Source organism: Centroberyx gerrardi, chromosome 20 (genome assembly GCF_048128805.1).
Source record: "Centroberyx gerrardi isolate f3 chromosome 20, fCenGer3.hap1.cur.20231027, whole genome shotgun sequence".
Classification (NCBI taxonomy): domain Eukaryota; kingdom Metazoa; phylum Chordata; class Actinopteri; order Beryciformes; family Berycidae; genus Centroberyx; species Centroberyx gerrardi.
Window position 1 is genome coordinate 3,940,723 of NC_136016.1, and position 24,379 is coordinate 3,965,101.

General features: G+C 39.5%; 2 protein-coding genes and 1 pseudogene across 16 annotated transcripts in view; 1 reads left to right on the forward strand and 2 right to left on the reverse strand.

Moving 5' to 3' along the window:
* The first annotated feature begins 3,086 nt into the window (after window positions 1–3,086).
* LOC139931229 (C-reactive protein pseudogene) lies at window positions 3,087–9,482 on the forward strand (annotated as a pseudogene).
* A 4,900-nt stretch (window positions 9,483–14,382) lies between these two features.
* Window positions 14,383–15,547, reverse strand: LOC139931228 (C-reactive protein-like). Its single transcript, XM_071924673.1, has 2 exons — window positions 15,490–15,547; window positions 14,383–15,017 (listed from the first exon to the last, which is right to left on the reverse strand). Exons 1-2 carry the CDS (start codon window positions 15,545–15,547, stop codon window positions 14,383–14,385), a joined length of 693 nt encoding a protein of 230 aa, XP_071780774.1.
* Window positions 15,548–20,622: 5,075 nt separating this feature from the next.
* The window catches only part of atp6v0a1b (ATPase H+ transporting V0 subunit a1b), a 30,478-nt gene continuing 26,721 nt past the window's right edge, over window positions 20,623–24,379 (reverse strand). For all 15 annotated transcript variants that reach the window (XM_071924707.1, XM_071924708.1, XM_071924709.1 and 12 more), the window contains one exon: window positions 20,623–20,716. In XM_071924707.1, the coding sequence (XP_071780808.1) occupies window positions 20,623–20,716 (94 nt within the window). The remainder of the gene's footprint in view (window positions 20,717–24,379) is intronic.

Sequence of the window (24,379 nt, forward strand, 5' to 3'; positions counted from 1 at the left end):
GCATGCACAATTTACTGCGAAGCGTTTATAGAGTGTACACAGCTAGATCCTTTTAACTACACCACTCTAGCCTCCTGCTGCATGGCCGTGTTTAAAACACATTTCTTCCTGGAAAACACACTGGCACTGACGCATGACGGCGCCTACATCAACCAACACAAGACATTCTCCAACGCGTCTATTCAGTGGCTTGAATTTGTTGTGGCCAAAAACGACACCGAAATTCATCACGCGTTAAATCATGGTGAGGAACAGTTTACGTAGATGGCTTTTGTGAACATGACAATCACCGCACAGCTTACAAGTTTGCAGGATGTTTTTGGCACGGGTGTCCGAAGTGCTACAACCCTGGCCATAAAAACCTGGTCAACGGTATTTCATTTGGTGTTTTGTACAGACGGTTAATAGAAAAAATACAGGCTCTTAGACTAACGTACAAACTAAATGTGACAATGATTTGGGAATGCGAATGGGGGAGTCCAAAAGAACAGACCCTGAAGTGCAGGGTTTTTTGAAAGATGATGCTCCTGAAAGACTTGACCCCAGAAAGGCATTGTTTGGCGGACGTACTAATGCATACCAGTTGTACTACAAAGCGGCAGAGGGTGAAAAAATTCATTATTATGACTTTACCTCCTTGTACCCTACAGTGCAGTCCCGCAAAAGTTGCGCGATCGGACACCCCAAAATTATCTTTCGCGATTTCGAACCTGGACCTTTGGATTGGTAAAATGCACTGTGCAACCTCCTCGTGGTTTGTACCACCCAGTACTCCCATTCAGATGTAACAACAAACTAATGTTTCCCCTGTGTAGGACATGCGCTGAGACACAAAATCAGACCAGGGATTGTAACCACAACAATTCTGAGGGCTCTCTCAGGAGTATGGGTCAGTTTTGAGCTACAGAAGGCCATTGAAAAAGGGTACGTAGTTGATAAAATTGACGAGGTATGGCATTTTCCACAAAAAGAACTTTGTTTAAGGAATATGTAAAAAGGTTTTTACAACGAAAACAGGAGGCTTCCGGGTATCCCAGCTTTGCAAAAGATGACGAGTCAAAGGCTAAATACATTAAAGAATACCGTGAAAGAGGGTATCCAGTTAAAACCTGAGAAAATAGTTGTCAACAAAGTCGTGCGAAGCATCAACAAACTGCTGCTCAATTCTTTGTCAATGCGTGAAAATCTACCCACATGCGAATTAGTAACAGATCCTGAACAATTTGCCTGTTACATGTTTGGAGATCAATATGATGTTGGACAATTTGCATTTGTGTCTGATCATGTAGCGATTGTTCAGTGGCGATATGCAAACGCACAGGCAGCTAAAACCAAAGACATAAACATCTTTATCGGGGCCATGACAACTGCATACGCTCGACTCATGTTGTACGATTTAATGGAGAAACTAGGGGAGAGATGTATCTATTCCGATACAGTGTGGTGTTTGTGTCCAAGGAAGGAGACTGGGTCCCAGAGTTGGGGCCTTTTTTAGGTGACCTAACTGATGAGATTAATGGGGATACGGGAGAGGATGACTACATTGTGGAGTGTGTCAGGTGGCCCAAAACGTTATGCATATCAGACACTGCACAACAAAACCCAGTTGAAATGCAAGGGTGTCACTCTAAAGGCCTGAAATGCCTCTGTTGTCAGGCATGACACCCTTGTAGATCTAGTTAAACAGTTTGTGTCCCATGACGATCATGATGAAAGAACTCAAAATATAATGACAAACGGACACCATCGTAAGAAATAAAAAGACCTTTCAGCTTAAAAACACTTCAGTTGAAAAAGGACTTCAGGTGGTGTACACGAAGCGTAGGGTGTTTCCAGATTTTACAACATTGCCTTATGGTTTCTGAAATGGCTGTTAAAGAAATTACCGAATTTGATTTTAGACTACAACATCCTTTTAGTTTAATTGTATCAGGCCTGTCAAACAGCGGAAAGACTTTTTTGTAAAAATGTTAATTGAAAATGCAGACAAACTCATGTCTAAAAACATTGTTTATATCTATTCATGTTGGCAACCGATATATGATGACGTGTTGAAAATTAGAAATGTGAATTGTTGAAGGTTTGCCTGTTTCTCTATGTGATGAATCTTTGCTACCTGTACATAAAAACAACCTGTTAATTATTGATGAATGATGCTAGCAAAATGTGTTTACAAAGTATGTGCATCATAGGAATTTGAGCTGTTTATTTAGTACAGAATTTGTTTTTTCAAGGGAAAGTTAGCAGAACAATTAATTTGAATACCAAATCTAATTCTATTTAAAAATCCTAGAGATAAATGTCAGGTTTTTCTTATGGCTAGACAAATGTTTCCTGGTAAAAGTAAATATTTTATGGAATGTTTTGAAGATGCTACAAGTGTGCCTTATGGGTATCTTTTGATTATAAAGCCAAGACCTCAGATCATTTACGTCTCAGAACAGATTTGCTCTCTGATATGCCTGTTGTGTACATGCCTAAAAGCAAATAAAGCAACATGTCAGAACGTATAAGAAGAAATTTGTCTTTATTACGATTGTTACATAAAGCGTCGCCTGCTCAGGAAAAGCTTATTATTCAATCTGCTTCTACAGACTTTATTTTGACATTGTGTGAAATAGCTTTCAATGTTTTAAAAGGGAAAATTCCTTTAACAAAGACACAATATCAAAAGTTAAAAAAGAAAGCGGGGATTAAACTGATTGCTGATAAAAAGGTGTTTGACCAAGAAGAAAAAGCTGATAAAGCAATCTGGCGGATTTCTCCTACCTCTCTTAAGTGTGGCTGTACCGTTTATATCAAGTCTTATTGCATCAAGAGGGGGGGTAGAAGATCATGGAGCATGCTCAGAAAATGTTTCTAGTGCCTCAACAGCAGTTAAATCTTTTAAGACAACAACCGGCTCAACAATCTATTTGGCAGACTGTAGAAAACGAACTGGACAGATCTATTAAAGACATCTTGGAACAAAAAAGCGACTATTTACATGAAAAAGCCCAAAAATACTCAATCGCCTTGCAAAGACTTCTAACAATGGTAAAGCAGGGAGCGCAAGAGAAGGAATACATTAACTTTATCTTTTCCAAACAACGTTGATATTGATGCTAATACTGGCAGCGATTCAGAGCAGACTTATGCGGATACAGATGTTACAGAAAAGTCGTATACAGAAAAAAAATGCAAGACTAAAGCGCAACACATTTTGGATAAAATGTTAATGTCAAGACATATTACTTCATGGACCAAGCAGGGGGAGTTTATTTTTAACGGAAGTGTGATGAGGGGTTCCCGTGTGCGATTTAATAAATGTTACAGCTTCTCACAGTGTTCCTGATGATCAAAGACCTATAGGTTGGGAAGAATTTTTGCAATCTTTAGCCTTATTGAATATCCCTTATCAGTCGTACCCAGTGGTAAAGTCAAACAAAAAATTACAGAATATTAAAAAAAAAATTGCCAGAGCCTTCTAAAAGGAAAAGGCACCAATGGCTACCCCTTTTGTAACCCCTAAAATGAGTTTTTAAAAGTAGTTATCTTTTTGTCAAAGTTGTAGGCCTACTGTGTTCAATGTAAATGACAAAGATTAATAAATGAAACAAACCAGCATATATCGTTTAGAGTTGTTTTTTATTTAGACATGTTTATTTAGACAATACATTTCCTGACTGAACACATTGCACACAATTAAAAACACTATTGCTACACACTACAGAGGCTCATATTTTTTTCACAAATTTACAAACCATAAAATCATTCCTAGACAGATTGTTACTATATTTATTCATTACTTCATCATAGGATAAGCCTTTTTCCATGTGGTAAAGAAAAAAACACAATGATGACCACAAACAATAGAACATACATTCTGCACTTGTTTTATAGAATACTGTATAGCCTTACAATTGTTGTTGAGAAATGTAGAAATAGATTCTGGAAAATGAGAATATGAAGGAGGGTTGCCAAAACTGTCAAAGAAAGATCCAACACCTTGTTTGTTTATGTAAACTGCTAACCAATGTTGACCACTCTGGTAAGAAGGATCTGTATTCAACACTAGCATAGCAGGAAGTTTTTTAATAGATGTTTTAGGAAGCTGATCACTGGCAAACACTCCTAAAAAGAGTTTTCTTGGCTATTTTATTAACAGAGGCTGTTAGTTCAATTGTATTCATTCTGTAGTCGTTTAGAGTGACTAATAGTAATCCAGTAACACCTGTCTACGATCAGATATTTCGATGACTGAATCAAATATTGAATAACATATTAAATTAACTGTTCGGTTGAGAGCGTTTCTAAAACGTGCCTCTAGCCTGACATTGCCGTTTTTAATAAGTGAGATATGCTGTCCGCAACCTTCATCAGGAGTCATATTAAAACAAAACAGGCTATAACCACGGCAAAATTCATCCCGAGTTATTGATAAAGGTTCGTTTTTAAGAAAATAGAGGATGTGCAAGCACAAATGAAAGGTATGTTATTGCGCCAAGGAGGAATAAATGTACATAAAAAGTTAAATAATGCTAGTTTTCTTATATCATGACTGTCAACAACAACAGGTCAATATTGCAGACAGCTCTGTCCGTCAGTTATATAAAGACAATATTGGCCTCTGTCTATTTGCATCAGTCTTCTGTATGCTTGTAAGTATGTAATCTTTCTCTGATGTAATCTTTCTCTGATATTATTACAGCACTAACCCAGCACATTTTTCTGTGTTGATTTTTTTTAAATGGCAAGGTAGGCTAGGACTAGTTGTTTTGCAGCTAAACTGACTGCAGTCTTGTTTCATTTTCAGTTGGTTTTATTGTAGCATATATGCAATATTATATTTGTATGTAATGAAATGCATACAAAAATACATTTGAAGTGGGATATATTACCAAGATATGCGTATAAATATCTCAAAGACACATGCGATGCTCATGTCATGCAACTGCTGAATTAGGGTACTGGCACCTTTTTTGGTCCAATTCAGACATTGGTCATTGCAAAACCCCAACCAAAGGCTAATGACATGGACATTATTTCTGCAGCCTTATCAGTTGGACGTTCGCCACATTAAAGGCGTAGATAACGTGCTCGCAGATGCTCTGTCCCGTGGGCTTTTGCCATGAGTTGTTATAATTCACTGTATTCAACTTTGCCTCCTCCGCTTTCTTGTCTTCTGTCCTTCTCCCTCCTCTTAAATTGCTCCTAGGTACCAGGTTGCTGAGGTGGGAACGGGAACGTTAGACTGGTGTCTGGAGTAGCTGTGTAGTATTCAGTTGAGTGTTAAACTATAATGGTAATGTATGCCTACTATGTTTAAATATATTTGTGTAGACCTAATTTATTGGCTACAGGGGACTGATGTATATATAATTGTTTTCCTGTCTTGGGAAAAGGGAAACTTATTTCTTACATTTTGTATTTTCTTCAATTGGGTACTGGGTGGGACCCTGTTCTTAAGGGGGGGGGGGGGGGGGGGGGGGCGGCTGACAGCCCTCCCACTCTGTTGCGTGCTTCCTGGTTGTGTTTCTGTTACAGGTGATTGACAGGCAGAGTTGGGAGTGTCCCTGATGCTGATGTGGGACACCTGGGATGGGTGGATCCCAGGTTATTTAAGATGGCTGCTCTCTCTTCCTCATTCTCTTTCTCCTCTCCACCCTTCTGGGTGGTTTGAGCTTATGCTCCCTTTTTGGTTCTTTTCCTTCCCCATACAACACCCCCACACCACACTTTACACTCACCCCTGCAATGCATTCACTACTGATGTTACAGACTTACACCCTTATTCTCATTTTGGATAATTTACTTATTTAGGTTACAATAAATATTTTGTTGTATTACTTTGAAACATGTGTGGTCTCCCTTTTTGTCAAGTCCATTGAACCTGGGCTGTGACACAAGGGAAAGCAACTTTATTTTTATTGTAAAATTTAGAAGGCATTTTGTCCGAATGCCATGACAGTGTGGCCTAGAGGTGTCAGACATGCTGCTGAAGTTAAGTGTTCAGTAATGTTTTTTGTAAATCAATTCTTCATTTAAAGGCCTAATATAGGCTACCCTAGAGTTTCCCTTACGATTGAATATCTGATGGATCTTAGGGAGCTGCTAAACCCTAAAGTAGTTTCATCAGTATGGTTTTCATTGGAGAGTTGTAGTGTCCCATCGTCTAAATGCTGTTCCAGAGCCAGTACTGCCAGTTCCAGCACTATTTATCTAGTGTCTGCACGTTTTTGAGCCTCTATTCATACAGAATCCTTCATTTATAGGATTACATGCTCCTCTATGGGTTGAGAAAAATCTATGATCTTTGGGCTCGTGAAACCCTTTCAAAATCCATTGGATAAACTCAAAGAGCTCAAGGCTAATTTTCCTAGTTTCAGATAAGTTGATATTTTGGAGATGCAAAGTTTTCATCTGACATCAACAAAAACTTGTTCACTTTGATGTGAATCTTATTTGTAGGACCTACAGAAATGTGAATGTTGGCAGTGGCACAATAGAAAAAAAAAGAAGATAAATCAGCAAAACATGGGTACCAGTTCCTGTGTGAAGGAGTGAAGTTCTCAAAGATGTAAGACACTTATTCATTGAATTTGACAAAAGTAAAAAAAAACAAACACAAAGCAACTTGCCTTCCCATAGCCATGTGAGTCCAAATTGGATCTTGTTGTTTTTATCATTATAATGGAGAGCAAAGAATCAAGCAAAACGTGCTAGAAATCTATTTGGAAGCCATATCTGGATCACATCAGGAAGCATTCAAGATAAATGCTCCCTTTAAGTTGATAGTTTGGTGATCCAGGTCTAATAATTTATCACATTAACAAAATAACGTCTCAGTCATCACTCCATTTTATCCCCAGAAACTGTGTCAATATACCTGGTTTGGAAGTGAAATGATATTAGATGCAGGGACTTTGCCACATCTTAGGGTTTAGTAAACGGACGCCCTCGCTCTTTGGTAATGATTTCTACTCTCTGTGCCTTGACAATGAATCAATAGGTAATACGAGGTCATATGGAATCAGCTCCTTTGCAATTGGTCAGAAAGCTTTCCACCCCTTTTAAAACATATTAGCAAGAAACAAGAGGGCAACAGACAACCGGCACGATTTGGGATTACATGTTCGAGTATTTGGACCGGTTGGACAGCTTGTTGTCGTGCAGTAGCTCAAGTGACAGGAGATGGAGAGGCTGCTGGTGTTCCTGGCCTTGCTCTGTGGAGGCCATGCTGAACGTAAAGGTGAGACTTCCCAGGACACAACAACTGATAGCATTCTCACGTCTGAAAATCTGGTTTTTGTCACACATCCAGACTCTATGGGAAGCGCATGAATTGGCCATACGGACCTTTATAATTGTTTAGTATTGTGAAGGCATCAGTCCTATCAAAATTCCTGTTCCTATAATTCCTATTTTGTCTGTTCTTGTGGAAAATACACAAAAACAGACACACAATATGTCAAAAATGATCAGGAGATCTAAATGATGATTGTATATTGTCAAGTTTTGACAATATCTTTGAATGAGCACTTCGTATCTGTTTGGAAGCAAGAGATGTTTGAGATGTGTGCTGCATTAGAATTTTAGTATTTAGTATCACATCTCTATTGAAGCCTTTGGCACTAAAAGCAGCTCTTCAAAAACTGATAATGTTGTGTCCACTGAACTTTTGTCCTGTGTTTCATCATATGTTGCTAAATGTGTCAACAGTACAAACTTTATAAAGGTATAAGCAAACACGGGGATGTGGAAATAAGGGAGATTGGATTTTTCAATTTGTCCTGGTAAAAATCACACAGCCATACACAAAGATCATTTTCACTGAGTAAAACACCTCTGTTTGTCCAGTATTTATTTATTAGCTATGCTATGGTCAATGAACACACAGAAGGGAAACTGCTACCAAGAGTAGAAGTAACAAATTATATTAACTCTTGTTCCTGTAATTCAGTAGCTTTTTGTGTACTTGTAATTTTTTGAGTACTGTTTGAAGTCATTAATTTCACTTCTATTTCAGCATGTTTTGACAGCAGTGTTGTACTTTCCTACATTTTAAACCACATCCACAAAGTACAAATTTTGTGGGCTGTCCATGAGCATTGCATCAGAAACTGGCCAAACGTAAATTGCATCTGCATGCAAACCTGTTAAAGCTAAAGTTGCCTGCCAGCTAAAGTTAACTAAATGTAACGTTAAATGACTCAAACCCATCCATCCAGCTACAGTGTTTTTGGTTTGTGTTAGCCTGGTTATTGTTTAGCTAGTCTATTAGCCTTGCTAGCTAGCTGGAGAGCTAATAGCTAAAGAAACAGAATAATGGGGATAGACATGATCATTTTTTAAAAATCACATATCGAATAATGATGATGCATTTCAGAATTAGATTTTTATCATGCTCAACATTTATCTCATCACATTTATCTTAGCTCAGCAGTTTGAATAGTTAGTATTGAACTCTCTGCTTTTGTTTTTTTTGCATTTCATAGGAATGATGTAGGCTAACTCAGTAGCTTTTACTTTAAGGACATTTTTGAGTCACTTCTTACTTTTACTTACGTAGATTTTTACACCAGTAATTTTACCTCTACTTGAGTAAACTTTCAGCAGAGTAACAGTATTTGAGTAGGATATTTTGGTATTCTTTCCACCCTGACTGCTACAAATCTTCTTGTCACACAGTCATATGTTGACCAGACCTCATTAATCCTCATTAATCCTCATTAGACCTCATTAACCCTTTTCATATGAAAACGTCCCCGACTCGGCAGTAACGCTAATATATTGACCTTTGTCTTTGTGTATTTTCACAGTATACACTTGTTCCCATCCTAATGTTCATCATCTCTTAATAATCCTTTGCAGATCTCTCAGAGAGTGTTTTCACCTTCCCACTGGCCACAGGGACGTCCCATGTTAAACTCACTGCCAATGTTCAGCAGCCCATCGCTGCCATGACCGTGTGCCTGAGGTTTCACTCTGAACTGACCCGCGCCCAGTCTCTTTTCTCCCTGGCGACCCCGACCGACCCCAACGCTCTGTTGCTGTACAAACCCTCCGTCGGGGTGTACAGGGTGCACATCAAAGGAACCTCCCTCAATATCGGCGGGCAGCCGGACATCACCGACGAGTGGAACTCGGTTTGCTGGACCTGGGACTCCACCAGTGGCTTGACCGCAGTGTGGGTCAACGGCAAACGCAGCGCCCGGAAGGTGCTGAAGCGCGGTGCTACTATAAGCGGCACGCCCAGTATAATTCTGGGTCAAGAGCAAGACACTTACGGTGGAGGTTTTCAGGAGAATCAGTCCTTCGTAGGGGACATCACAGACGTCCACTTCTGGGACAGCGTCATCTCTCCCTGTGAAATCAGGTTCTACATGGAGGGCAATACCTTCGCTCATGGGAACATTCTCAACTGGAAAGACCTGCAGTGCACCCCCACTGGCACTGTCCATGTGGAGAAGAGTGACTTTGATAAACTGTCATGCTATTAAGTCTGTTAAGACTGCAGTATATTAGCTGCTGTCTGAGATTAGCTTGCTACAAGGAGTAGGAATCTAAACCAGATGTTAGTTCATCAAGCAAATATTCAGTATTAAAAACACTATACAGTACATTGTGTAATTAATTGAAATTGGTCCCTAATTTGGGGGATATTAGTCCTGAAATCCCAATAAAACCCATCCAACACCCAGGATTTCAGCATTAAGGGGTTAACAGTGCATCCTGCCTTCAAATCAACTGCTGTTGCAATAATTGAATGTAATGATTCAAGCATTAGTTGGCAGGTACTATCTGCCAAGCAATGTCTATGCATGTTTCCACATGTGCCTGTGTTTGAATCTGGTCTGTACATATAGGAGAATGTCTTCAAAACTTACCAATTTATCAACAAAAAAGAGAGCCATATTGATGTGATCTAGGGATTCAGTGTAATTGGTGAAGATGAAACAATAAAAAATGTACTTTTCAATGGCTTTAACTGTCTTTGTTTTGAGATGTGGCAATACAGATAAGAGTAATATACAATCTCACATCTAAAACCATTCAATGCTTGGGGTGCAGCTCAGTTGCTGGCATTGCTACCAATCCCTGTCAGTATTACAAGAGTCATCGGTTCTTACCAAACATGGTCTTGATTCATTTGGTTTCTTTACCTGCTTACTCCTTTTCAGGGTCACAGGGTGCTGGGAGCTATCCCAGCATGCACTGCATTGGTCCCTGGACAGGTCACCAGTCCATCACAGGTGCTAACACAGATAGAAAGACACTCACATTCATACCTATGAACAATTTACAGTCTCCAATCCATCTGACTTGCAAGAGAAAACCAAGGAGAACATGAAACCTCCACACAGAAAGGATCGAGAATCAAACCTGCAACCTTCTTGCTGTGAGGCGACAGTGCGAACCACTGAGATACCACTCTGCCATTACATTATTACATTTCAGAACAGCCATAATTTAAAAAAGGCAGTGTTGAAGTGCTCTTTTGGGTTTGCCAAAACTATGGGTTTTCGAACACCAATACTGATACTGAAATTTTTGGATTGAAGCTGCCAATATTGATTGTTTTATCTTTAAAATGGACCATTTTAATGCCAAAACATTACAAAAAAATTACAAGAATTCAATGTTTCCCACAAAATTGTATTCCTGTCAGGGTGGAAAAGCCTCTGAAACAGCATTTAGACCATCATGGGACACTAAAACAATAAAAAAGAATGAGAATATTAATAATGCTACTATTACTACTAATAATAACAATATATTTGTGCATAATTGGGTGGAATCTGAATGGAATCAAAATGTCACATTAGAGTCACTTCAGGTTAAGTTCTTCCCATAACCAACCAGTGTAGTATTGATTAATTCTACAACAAAATAAATGTAATCAATCAAACTGCATCATATCAGAGGTGAACCACAATGACTTGCCTTTATCTGATGTGTTGAAAAATGCCAATATCGGTTCCATATATCATATATCAGTTCCAGATGTCTGCATGGCACCCACCCTGCCTATTTATTTGACAAACCTGAGGAAGTAAACCTGGGAATTGGTTTTGCCTTTTTTATGTCCAGAAGATGGCGCTCTAACCTCATAACATATTTTAGCATATATCAACAGATCAGCTGGTGTGGAAAACATGAAACGAGACCTCATTCATTTTCACTAGGGTTCGACCCATATGGGTTTTTGAAGATGCTAGTTCCAGTATTTTTGTATTGAAGCTGCCAATATTGTGCCAATATTTACATTTGACCATTTTTATTCCCCCAAAATGACAAGTTTTCAGTATTCACCCCACAACTTTATTCTTGTCAGGGTGGAAAAGCCTCTGAAACAGCATTTAGACCATCATGGGACACTAAAACTCTCCAGTGAAATCCAGACTAATGAAATTATTTTAGTGTTAGCAGCTCTTTAAGGCAGAGTGGCCCACCACACATATTCAATGGTAGGGAAACTCTGGGATACATTACTGCCTTTAAATGAAAAATTAATTTACAAAAACATTATTGAACAGTTAAATAAAAAAGAAATAAAATGTGCAAAGAAAATACAACAAAGTCACAACAGAACAACAGAATCACAATGTGAAATGACAGAATTTGCAATTTCTGAACTTTGAAACATTACTTTCCCAGACGTGAGTAGTAATCTGTATATGTAACTAACTCTATGAGGGAATGAGAATGTAAGACTTAACAAGACTGAATATACCATTATTTTCACATGTGACCTCAATGGTTGTTAACTATTTTATGCTTTTTTTTTTATTTTACAAATTGTGAATTTACAAATTGAGAATATGAGAATATACAGGACCAAATGATTTTACAGTTTGTGTACAACTGGATTTCACAACTGGATATGATGCTGTCCTAAAGATGGATATTTGTAATGCCACAAATTAATGCTATGGAATGAAATCACTCACAATTTGGGTCTGGATCATATAACAGCCAGAAGAAATAAATCAGTTGTGAATGCCTGTGTAAATTCTTTGGCACAAGTTACTCCAACAGTTAGTCTCCATATGTTTTTGCAAACATACATTCCTGCTGATTCCTCTGTCACAGAAAGTGCAGCTATTTTTTTTTACCCTGTAAAGGAGGTCATTTTGAATAGCCTAGTACTTGGGGTGGGAAACTACCTGGAAGAGCAAGTCCAGCCCGGCTCCTTCCTACTGTTGCATACCAAGGTACATCATAAAAACATTTATCATTTCACAGATGCACTGAAAAAAATATTTTAAACAAATGGAGCTGAAGAAGATGTGTTGCTAGCTACTTTGGTAACTGTTTGGTTTATCTATTTTGTAATGCTACTTTTATATATAAGCCAGTCTTCCAGGTAGACTTTCCCACCCCAAGTGTTCAAAATGGCCGCCGTGTGAATAAGGTCAATAGCCAGTTCATGAAAGCTTTTCCATTTGCTGTTCTAAACACTCGGTGTCTGGTTGGTCTTTCCAGGTTCTTCTTATATTTATTCCAAGCAAACTGAAAATGTAAAATGCATCACTTCCTGTGCGGCATAGGAGTTTTCCCAGGAAAGCATGAGCATGCCAAATCAATTAGGATAGAATCCACATGGATGTTGTTTATCCCCCGTATAAATCACCATGTCATGCTTCAAACTTCTCCTCACGCTGAATCCTTTACTGTATATGGCAAAGGTAGGCTATCAGCAGTCTCCTTGATGAGTCTTCATGTGCTTTTGAAAGTGAGGGTTTGAAAAAAAATCTTTACAGCACTCATAAACGCTTTGTGCTGTATTAAAGATGTGTAGCATTTTTAAACATCAATATATCATAATTGTGATACCTTAGTATAATTAAAGGTCCCATATGGTGTAAAACAGGATTCCCCTTGCCTCTGTGATTATAAAGGAGTTGGATGGTCTATCTAAACATGGTGAAAGTATCAAAACGCACGGTCGCACTAAATCCACACAATCCATATTAGAAAAGCAAGCCTCTAAACGAGCCGTTTGGACTTCTGTAACTTTGTGGCGTCACAAAGGTTCACTCATTATCATTTTTGTAAGAAATAATAGTCTAACAAAGTGTTTTGAGCGGTTGTCATTGTTTATTACCGGAGAGTTTTCCCTACCTGTAGCCGCCGGGCCGCGGCGTCTCACGTTTCACTCTTGAAACGGTTAGCCAATCAGAAGAGAGGGTCGTTAATATTAATGATCCTTAAAGACACAGCGACAGAAACAGCCTGTTCTTGGTAAGGCTCAGAGAGATGCTGGAAAATGAACGTGTCAAAATGGATTGAGAGTGTTTTTGGTACATGACACCACACACACAGCTTTGAATGGACCTAAAAAAGACATAAAATAAAACACTGGAAAGTGGAGAATATGGGACCTTTAACATAAACAAATAGTCAAGATGATTGGTAGCCTCTATCTCACACCACTGGTGTTAGTGCGAGTGATTCTCAAAATTAAATCATATTTCCCATAAACCTTGATGCTTCCTGTCCCCCCTCCCCCTCCCCCTCCCTGGCGTCTTCGGCTTTACTGAAGAGGATCAACATGTTGGAAGTGATTTTTTCCATCGGCCTTTCACTCCTTCCATTATCCTCCATTGCCAGAAACTCTGAAAGCTTTAGCTTCGTTTGCACTGGTTGAACAGCCTATTTTTTACAGCCTGTTTTTTATTAAATATCATTTTTAAGTCATATCAATTTTTGACCAGTCACTTGACCAGACCCTGACTTGGTCTAGCTCCAAACCAGGAAAACCTTCAAAGTTCACTTTATGTCAGATATGAAACATAAGATGAAAAATGCAACAACTTCATACAGATGCATTTTTTTATTAACTTTATCAAAGAATTGCATGCTCAGGTACTCTAGTGGTTAAGATCCCCCGCCTCTAGAGCTGCCCACTCACCTTTTGTTATAAAAAAAAAAAAAGGAAGAAGAAGAAGCATTGCGATTTCTGCATTGCTAGAGTGAAAAACAATGTCATTGTAATTGTAGGTATTATTACATTAAAGCTGCACTAGGCAACTTCATGCTCCAAATGGCAATGAGAGGTAGTAACTGTTTGAAAATGTTTTAAATCATTACCCAGAAATCCAAAGAGACAAGAGAGGCTAAAGATCTAATGTTGGTAAGTCCAGCTTTAGACGGAGCGCTGGTCACTGCTGTTTAGGAGACAGTTTGGATTTCACTCTTAAGTTTTGATTCGTCACTTCCAGTGTGGAGAAGATTTTGCAAATAGGGTGAATCTATGGTGTCTCAGTTAGTGGGCGTTGGACGCTTTTCTCTATTGCAGCCCCACTTTGTGGTTTAGGCTGATAAGACAGGTGTATTTTTACATAAAAATCTTGCCTAGTGCAGCTTTAAAGTTCCATGTTATCTTGTTAGTTCTGGTTAGTTCTTACAAATAACACTGTGAAAGTCGCTCATTTCGACAAACACGTTCCCCTCAGAAGCGTACTCTAGTGCTCTCCAGTTGAGGACATTGCCAGGAGCGAAGGACTTCCCTTCTATATAGAGTCTGATCTCACAGGGAGAGAGGACCCTGTCCCACAAGTGGACATCCGTAATGTCGCCTACAAAGGACTGCTTCATATGAAACCCTCCACCGTATGTATCCTGCTCTTGTCCTAGAATTACACTAGGCTTTCCCGTTATGGAAAGGTTTGCCCTGAGGAAAGCCCGCACGCTGCGCTTGCCATTCACCCAGAGTTGGGTCAGGCCGCTTCCGGACTGCCAGGTCCAGCACACCGAGTTCCATCCGTTCTTGTCGTCCGGCAGCCCGAAGAAGTCGAGGTCGGCTCCTTCCACGTGAACTCTGTATTTCCCCAGCTGGTGCGGCTTGAACAGCAGCAGGTTGTTGTCGTGAGAGGGCGTGGCCAGGGAAAACAGGGACTGGCCTCGGTGCTGCTCAGAGAAGAACCTCAAGCAAAGGGTCATGGCTGAGATCGGAGTTTGGGTGTTGGCAGAGAGTTTCACGTGAGATGTGTCGCTCTCCTCTGGGAATGAAAACACCTTCCCCGACAGATCTGGAAAGGAGGATAGAATTATTTTTATAGTAGCAAAAAAGAACGAAGAAGATAATAAATGAAACGAAGAATTAAGAATCAAAGAATTGTTACAGAGAGCTAGTATACGGTAAGCATCCCTCACAAACGGAAGAGAATTAGGGCCACGTGAAAAATGTGTTTGAGCTCTGAGATTCAGAACTGAGTTTAAATCCAGATTTCATAGAATAAAGTCAGAACTCAGAATTGTCTTGAAACTCAGAATTCATTTTTTTGTTTCTCAGAATTCTGCCCTAATCCTCTTCCGTACGCTAAAGATTTTTCGATTGATTTGATTTCAACTGACAACACAGCAGCCCCATTTCACACAGCAAAAAGTATCATCAAATTCAAATCTGCTTAGCTGCTCATCATTTCCTTTTCATGCAGCTAATTTGCGCGTAGTTTCTTCTCAAACCGGCCGCTGCAATTTCTTAACAAAGTGCTTTTTCACCGTCAACATCCGCTTTGCAGCCGGAGAGAAGGACGATAAACAGCAGCACCGCTGCCATCATGTTCCCACTGCAGAGGTATGAAGGACGCAGAACGCTGTGGAAAGAATAACATGACATGGATGCTTTCATTATTTCATTAGTGCATAAATTTTTTTTAATGTGGATATCCCCAGTGGGAATCTAACCCCTGAAACTGGAGAAATTGATTGAAGCATGTATATCATCAATGCAAATTAGTTGAATTCTTACCTTAATGCTTTTTTCTTGTGATGAAGAGAGAGTGTTCAGCTCCAACCTGTTCGCCCCCTCGGTTTTATGAGACTGACTATCTTTTTGCCCATTTATGAACAACCGAAAAGGTAGTGCCTTCGCCTTTGATTGGCTCCTCATCACAGCCGGCATGCAAAGACAAGTATGCCCATACTATGCATTCACTTCAGCTCACAGTAAAGATATAGGCTATTGGCTCCGAGGGTAAATTCATCTGATGAACTTTGAGGAATGTAGACCCTATAGTACTGACTGTTCCTTTACAGATGGTACAGACAGATTTGAGAGATACAGCGCACCTGCCTCCCTGCTGAAGTCACACATATAGCTGCACTAGGCAAGATTTTTGTGTAGAAATCAGAGGTGGGGACTCAAGTCACATGACTTGGACTCAAGTCAGACTCGAGTCACAGTTTCAATCACTTGAGACTTGACTTGATGCATGAAGAGAAGACTTGAGACTTGGGTTCTGGTGACTTGGAACTTGACTTTGACTTGTACTTTGATGACTTGAAAAGGTTTCTAAAGTCTTGAGAAAAGATCTTGTGTTTGTGTAAATGACTTAGACTGAAAGTGATGAGATTTGTTCCAGCAGACGACTGAATTTAAATTCTGTTTTCTGAATTTGTATGGAATGACTGAATTTATTGAAGTTGAAACTGATTATAGAAATCAAACTCATGATGCTCTTACCAGGTTTTTATCCTATTAAAACCATATTGCATTGAAAAGTCCTAGATATTTAGTATTCTTTAAGATATTAAATTGATACTGGACTCTTGATTTGTTCTGACTTGACTTGCTGTTCTACATTTAGACTTGAGACTTGACATTAATGACATGGACTTGACTTGGACTTGACTGGTCATCTAAGAGTTAGGGTTAGGGCTAATTTAGACTTGGGACTTGACTTGAGATTTGTGCCTCGAGACTTGAGACTGACTTGGGACTCGAACAAAGTTGACTTGGTCACACCTCTGGTAGAAATACATCCATTTTATCAGTCTAAACCACAAAGTGGGGCTGCAGCAGAGAGGAATGTCCCATCCCAACTAATTGAGACACCATAGACTCGTTCTATTTGCCCAAATGAAATTCTGGTGTCTGGTACAGCCACTTCTTCCTCCACAGGTAGTGGCAAATTGAAACTTAAGAGTGAAGAACGTTGTGTATATGACAAGTAAACACACTTGAACTTGAACTTGAAATCCAAACTGTCTCCTAAACAGCAGTGAGCAGCGCTTCAGAGGAAGCTGGACTCATCAACATTAAATCTTTTCCTCTCTCGTCTCTTTGCTATCCTTTGGTCTAAAGCATCACGATAAACATGAGCGACCTGTGTGCAGTTCACTGACGTCACCTTACAGGATTTCTGGGTATTGAAGTTGAAATTTTTCAAACAGTTAGCATTTGAAGCCACCAATGTGTGAAGTTGCCTAGTGCAGCTTTAAATCACATAATTGCTGCATACAACCAGTTTTTACCCTTTATTTTTCCAGGGTAGTTTTGTTTTTAAGCAGCGCCTCAATTCACATTCATACAGTCACACACATTCAAACCTGGCAGATGCCCGATACTGCAACATTTTCTGTACATATGTATGGCCATCTGTAGACTTGTTAATGTAAATACGATTATGCGCATAATGCACATTTGTACATCATGTATCTATGCTGGAAATTCACATATCTGCTTCTTCAGCTTTCGCACAGTGTTATATATACAGCATATACTGACATTGTCATAATGGTGGCACTATTTCATACTGAATACATATTAATATTTTTATATTTTGTAACATTGTGTTTGTATATACTATATACATATATGTTTATACATATATGTATTTATATATACTTATATATTTACTTACATACAGTCTACTTAAAGTGTTGAAATCGTCAGCAACATCTTTATATAAACCCACAATTCTTTATGTCCTATTTTATTGCTTTTATTGTGTTTTTAAAAAAGAATTTTTATCACTTATTTTTACTTTTATCAATATTTTTATATTCTATTTTTGTGCTTATTGTCCCTGGAGGGATGATGCATTTCAACACTGTACTGCTTGGCCTGACAGGGGCGCTATGATTAAAGGTCAAAATATCAAACTTTGAAAGTCCATAACTGCTACACCACCGGTCCGATTTTGATGAAACTTGGAGGGATGATACATCTTGTTACTGATTGGCCCAAGGGATGCCTGCATCATTCATATATTCTATTTTTCTTTTTCCCTGCTGAATTGTATTACTTTTGCTGCTACAACAACCTAATATCCCAAGGGTATCAACAAAGTTCATCTCATCTTATACAACCTCACCACTTTGTTGGTCACTAAATGCCTTGTTCAAGAGCTCATTGATGGCAGCTGTTGAGCCAGGGGAGTGTGATCGTCATTCACTTTTTCTGCTCAGATTTTCTGTGGAAAAACTGAAGATTGGTGAATACCACCTGCCCATCTGCCACATGACCCACTCAAAGAGCTTTGAAGCCCACCAATCCTATATCCCAATATTTTGAAAACGGAGGAGCAGGAGGTCTGCGATTCTCTTCAAATGTTGCATTGTCTTTCCAGGTTGTTGTTTCCAGCGGCGTCCAAAGCAGCCGTATGGAAAGGGGAGATTGGGAAGTAGGTGGAGTGGCTTGGCAGCAGGGCTTTCATTTCTGCCCTTTTTTCCAGAGGTCACACTGTTCCTTCCACACAACACAATAGCGTCCTGTAAATCCCAGCGGAGTTCACCCTCTCTCTGAGGAATCAATTACTGGAGTAGCCTTCTCAACTATTATACAAGGGAGAGATATTTTTCCTGCCGGAATGGAGTTAGAGTTCCAATTAGAGGGAGATACATTGAAACAACAGCATAGTTTCAATTAGAAAAAGTCAATTAGAAACCAACAATAATGTAAGACAGGACACAAAATGAATCCCCAAGTCTTTATTATTGATCACAAACACATTGACTTCCATGTCACCGGTTTCACTGTTTAATACAATCCATGACTCACCAAGAGTTGATCACAACATTTCATCTGAACACTTAGAAAAATATGTTTTCACTGCAAGAAAATAATGACAAATCATACAATAACAAAATAAAGATCAAATTCAAGATCAGACTTTTTGATTGCCAGACTAACAGGATTGTTGCTGTTTTACCTGTGCCTCACTTTGCATGTTCATTAACAGATATGTTTCAGTGTAGCACAGCCCACTCTAAATAATAACCATTTTTCAAGTTTTAGCAGTCCATCAATAGTGATTTGTGGGAAATGAGTTCACTTTTATGATAGCATAATGTACAAAAATGTAACAAGGCTAAGATATGTTGAAAAATAAATATGTAATTTGGACAAAATTCTATCGCAATGATTAACGTCTTTCGTCAGTGTCGTTTTACTTGATTTTTCATGACAAAATATTCTGAAGCGACTGGAAGAGATTTCACACATTTCACTGGACATTTTAAACACAGTTTCAATGAAAGAATGCTTTATAACATCAATCCACACAAAATGACCACAGAAAGAGCCACGAGCACCGAGGATAATCTGGGAAAGCACTGATATGATGTCTTCATCTCATCAAAGGATTGATTTGATATCTTCTGAATATAACACTGGTTTGTAGCTAGTGGCAGCCATGGTAGAAGTCCCCCCATCCTGCATGTATAAAGCATTAATACTGTGATTGCCTGTGCAGCCTATTCTTTCTTTATCCATGCTATTTGCATTCCAAATGTCTGGCATTTGGGATGCAGCAACAGAGTAGCAGTAGTGCTTCAAGCATATAGTAAACCGTGGGACTTGTACAATGGTTGCATCTGTAGATCCTATGATTGCACAGGAGTTAGAAAACAGTTGGTCCATAGTTTCCATGGAGAGTGAATCTTAAATGGGTTTTCCACTGCGTAACTGTACCAAGCCATATACATACTTAGGGTGAGTTCACACCAAGCAGATTTAGAGCGGTTTATTTAAAACTCTGGAGTTTGGTTTTAGCTTTGGTTCAGTTGGCCAGGTGAGAACAATGCCATTTGAACTCTGGTGGCACCAAATAACGGCACTGAAACGCCTGAAAATGCAAGTCTCAGTCCTCTAACAAGAGAACTGTGGTGCCGTTTGTTAGGAGAGAGAACGTAATCCAACCAACTACAGGAAACCACCCCAAAACACAAGGGTTCATAGGTAGAAGGAGATAGACCTCTATCTTAACTGGTATGAACACCAGAGAAGGTAAATTACAGAAAAGAGTGCAGTCAAGTCCATCATGGTTAGCTAAAGTTCCAGGGATTGGAATCAGATTGGTTTTGACTCTCCCTTGGCGCCAAAATCTCTAACCTGGCAGGATGACAGGTTACCAAACCTCTGTCCAATAAACAAGCTGCTTGTGAGTCATGTGATGTTTGTTTACAAGCCCTAGTTTGCTTGTAATTGGGCAGTGTGAACCTAAATGAACCGAATGGAAAAATGCAACAAAGTCAACTTTTCCACTATGGTTCAGACAGAAGAAAACCAACTGTAGGTGTGACTGCACCTCTACACGGGATGGTATTTTCTTCCATTATGTTCTGCTGATTGTTTCAGTACAGCTACACTAAAAGCATGCTGGTAAGGTACCGAACATATTGGTAATGGACGACTTTTCAGTATGGGTACAGCATGGTACTTCTGCAATGGAGAACACTCTTCACAAGGGGCTACAGTACGTTACAACTCATACACAACACTGCACAAATTGCCACTAGAGGGGGACAGAGGGCTGCAGTTGGGATCATGCACACACACACACACACACACACACACAGAGGAGAGGAGGGAAGCCTGGGGATTCTGCTTGTTCATGATGGAGGTGTTGATCACTCGTCAAATCGTCCCTCCAGGATGCTTTCAAAGGAGAACGGGACAAATTTGAAGCCCTGGCCGCAGTAGAACTTGTTCTGGAACTCCACCCTGAAAAAGGACAAGACCGAGAGGGAAGAAATCAGTGACTGGAATTTGGAATTGAAATGAACCTACTGATAAGACGATATTTTGCACCAAATTCGAACACAGTCATGTCATGCCAGCGGAAATCCCAAGTATTGAGTGTTTCCCCCAGAATTGTATTCTTGTCAGGGTGTAAAAGCCTCTGAAACAACATTTAGACCATGATAGGACACTAAAGCGAGGTCGGTTCCTTAACGTAGGGTGAGGCAGCTTTCAGTAAATTAAGTAAAAACCCTTTCTGGTCACCCATCTAAGATAGAAGAAGAAGCTTCGGTGTCTACAGAAACAACTCAAAGCAGTACATGATGTACCGTACTCACTGTAGCAAACACATGAGTATTGTTTCCATCTGTTGTCTGGGCAGTGTGGCAGTCTAGAAACCTACGTTTATTCTAGTTGTAACAGAGAGTTATACTTTGCTATATGGAAAGCTCAATAAACATGTTGTGAATAAGCAAGAGACTCGTGCCACCGCTTCCTGAACATGAGTTGAAAAAACCTCAAATAAACTTCCGTTGCTGCAGTGTGGAAGCGTGGCAAAGGGAGGGGGGAAATCCAGGTGGAACTCTTTGATTTCCATATTCAGGAACCCGCTCTGCCCATTAGCCCACATCTCTGGCTTTAACAAGCTCCGTGTTGCACAGTTATGAGGCCCAGATCCTTCGGCAGCAGCCAGCAGGAACGCTTTGCCTCGACTGTTGCGCCTTCGCATTGTTGCTGTTTGCATGACGTGTTTAAAACGTTCGGAGATGCCAGAACTGTGTATAAATGAACTGGGAGAGTCAGCGGATGGGACGTTTATGAGGAAAACAGTCTGCATCGGCTCAGATCGGTATGCGACCAAATATGGCTGCAGTGACCAAAGGCCGTTCAGAGCCAGACCGATCTGTCAGTGGCACTTCCCTTGATATTGCAGCCAATGAAATTAGGCTCTGTCGTGCTTCCTGGTCATGTGGCGTCACACGGGAACACATCAGACCATAGACGATAATGATCATACGTTTGTATGTTTTCATTCCAAAGTGTCAAAAATATCAAATTTTGGCGAAGACCTGCTACTTGGTGTTCATTGGTCAATATTAAAAAAACAGTTATTATACAGTTACACTTATATCTACTATAAGCAAAGGTCTGTCTTAAGATGACTCATAATATTAATGATAACCCTTAATGTACTTTTTGATGCCAGCAATCATTTTGTAAGAAAGTGAGTCATTTTTTTCAAATGGTGGATATCTCATATTGGAATGAAACTCTACAGTAAATGAGTTAGAGTTGATTGAACTTTGCCTAATCTCTACATATCAGCTAAGTTAGGTCAGTATGATTATATCCTGATTTATTCTAAAAGGCATTACAGATTCTAAGGCAAACGTTGCATACAGTGAATCACAAGATTTTTCTGTGTGAGTGAATGTGTGAGTCAGTGTTCCCAAACTGACCGGATTGACTGTTTTTTAACTGTGACTGTTACTGTGTTGTAGTGTTTTCCGAATTTTTCTCAGGACAACATCATTGACTTGTATCCACAGTTAGCGGAACACTGTAATTCCCAAGTCTCGACAACCTCTGATGTCTTCATTTATCGGAAAAAATGGACAAAACAAAGATTGGGTTTTCAATTCCCTCCTGGCCTCAGCAGGCGAGGGGAGCGCCCAGGAATGTCTCCCAGCCGTGGCAAATATTTGGCCTGCCAAAGCTGTGAGAGGGCAACACTTAAAAAGAGGGAAGAAATGAGAGATCCGCTCATCTGCCTCTCCGCGCAGCTGTGGAGGTGGAAAAAAACGCTGCAAACCAACACGCACTGCGGTTGACTTGCTCTGGTGTGTGTGTGTGTGTGTGTGTGTGTGTGTGTTTCTACAGACAACTCATCAGCGTCTGCGTGTGAACACTGGACACCAGAGCAGAGGGTCCAGGCTGACTGCTGTTTATGTTGAACGGGACTATTTCCATTCGCTCACCTTTGCGAGAAATACTCCACTACTCCTTTTAGCCTTTACTTAACTAGGGGAGGCTTGTGGAGCAGGCGTGTTGTTTTTCTGCTTTACATTCATACAGTGATGCACATTGAAACCTGGGAGCTGACCAGTAAAACCACAGCCTTCTGCTGTTGGTCACTGTGTGGCTTCACTGCAGCAGTTGGAGGTTCAGTGCAATTTAACTAAATTACCGGGGATCATTTTGAGCGACCAACTCTTTTCCAAGGAAAGCAGCAATTGGCGGCTCAAAAAAGTCCCTAGAAGGTGCCAGATGATGTCATATGCTAATTTGCATATGAATATACAGTATTTTCTATAGTCCCCGCTCTAAGTGGAGGGAGGGGACTACACTGTGTATGTGTATCATCAGACATCATCAGGAAAATTTTCCCAATGATTATTGATATATATATCAACAATTTTCAAATGAAAACGCTGGCTGCAGCCTAGCCTAAAAGCTTATTGAGTACCCTATAATAATAAATAATAATCATAATAATAAATCATCATGTAATATGAACCATTAAAAAGGAATACTGAGTGCTCTGCTTTTTTTTTTTTTTTTACATAAGCATGTATGAAAATGCCTTTGTGAAATGAAAATCGGTGTTCTCCACATTGATTAACGTAATATTACATCATCTTCAATAACAGAAAGCATTACTGTCAGAGAGCAAAAATAATAATTCTACGCCAATTTAGGCTTAATGTTTTTTCCATCATAGAAAATAGCCAGCAGTGCACTGCATTTAACTATACATTTTCTCAAATTAAGATAACAGGAGCAAGATTATAAAAATAAAAACTTTGTCTATGTATTAACTTGAATTGAAAATTTTGAAAACACTACAAAGGCCCACTATAGGGCTAGTATACAAAAGTTAAGACTTGGTTACAGCATTGTATCTATACAGCTACTGCCTAACACTTACTTTAAGTGTTATTATTCAAAAAGATGAGCAAGTCATTTTGTGGATGTAAATGTGAATGCCTTCTGATTGTTGTAGAACTTTGATTGCCACATTTGAAGGATAGTAGCCCAACCATTTGGCGCATTAAAAAGCAAAAAAAAAAAAAAAAATGTTTTTGCTTGATTTGCTAGTTCCACAGTCATCTCTATCTTTAAGGATTAAGTTCCATATTAAAGGCATGTAGCTTATGTAGGTATAAGATTGTCTTTTTTCATCCACTTACTCTATGTATCCTTTTCATATTCATTTCAGCATCAGTCAGTGGTGGGGACACTCAGTTTAAAAGCTTTATCGCAACCTAGCTATTAGGCTGCGTTTTCATATTCAAACAAAATTTCTGACTTCTGATATGATGTGAACGCATTACTGCATACACCTTCACCTATACCTTCACCTCCAATACCTAATTTTTTACATTTCATGTATTTAGCAGAAACATATCTATATCTATATCTATATCTTACTTTTACATGATACTCTATCAATACAGGATTGACCTTGTGACCTGTGAGGCGCTCTAAGCACCACACTGCCAGCCCATGTGCAAGGAGGGATGCACGCCGACGTCTTCATCTCTCTCACTACACAACACATACAGTAGGCTTCCAGGAAAAACAGCACAGCCTGAATCATAGCCAGCTGCGAGGCGGTCAGATCACTTTTCACTAGTTTACAGG

What these genes read in the sequence shown, in the direction of transcription:
- LOC139931228 (XM_071924673.1), bottom strand. Translation starts at nt 15,547, where the DNA reads ATGGCAGCGGTGCTGCTGTTTATCGTCCTTCTCTCCGGCTGCAAAGCG. An exon ending in CTGCAAAGCGGATGTTGACG is followed by an intron (nt 15,018 to 15,489) that starts GTGAAAAAGCAC and finishes CCTCCTTTCCAG; the next exon opens with ATCTGTCGGGGAAGGTGTTT.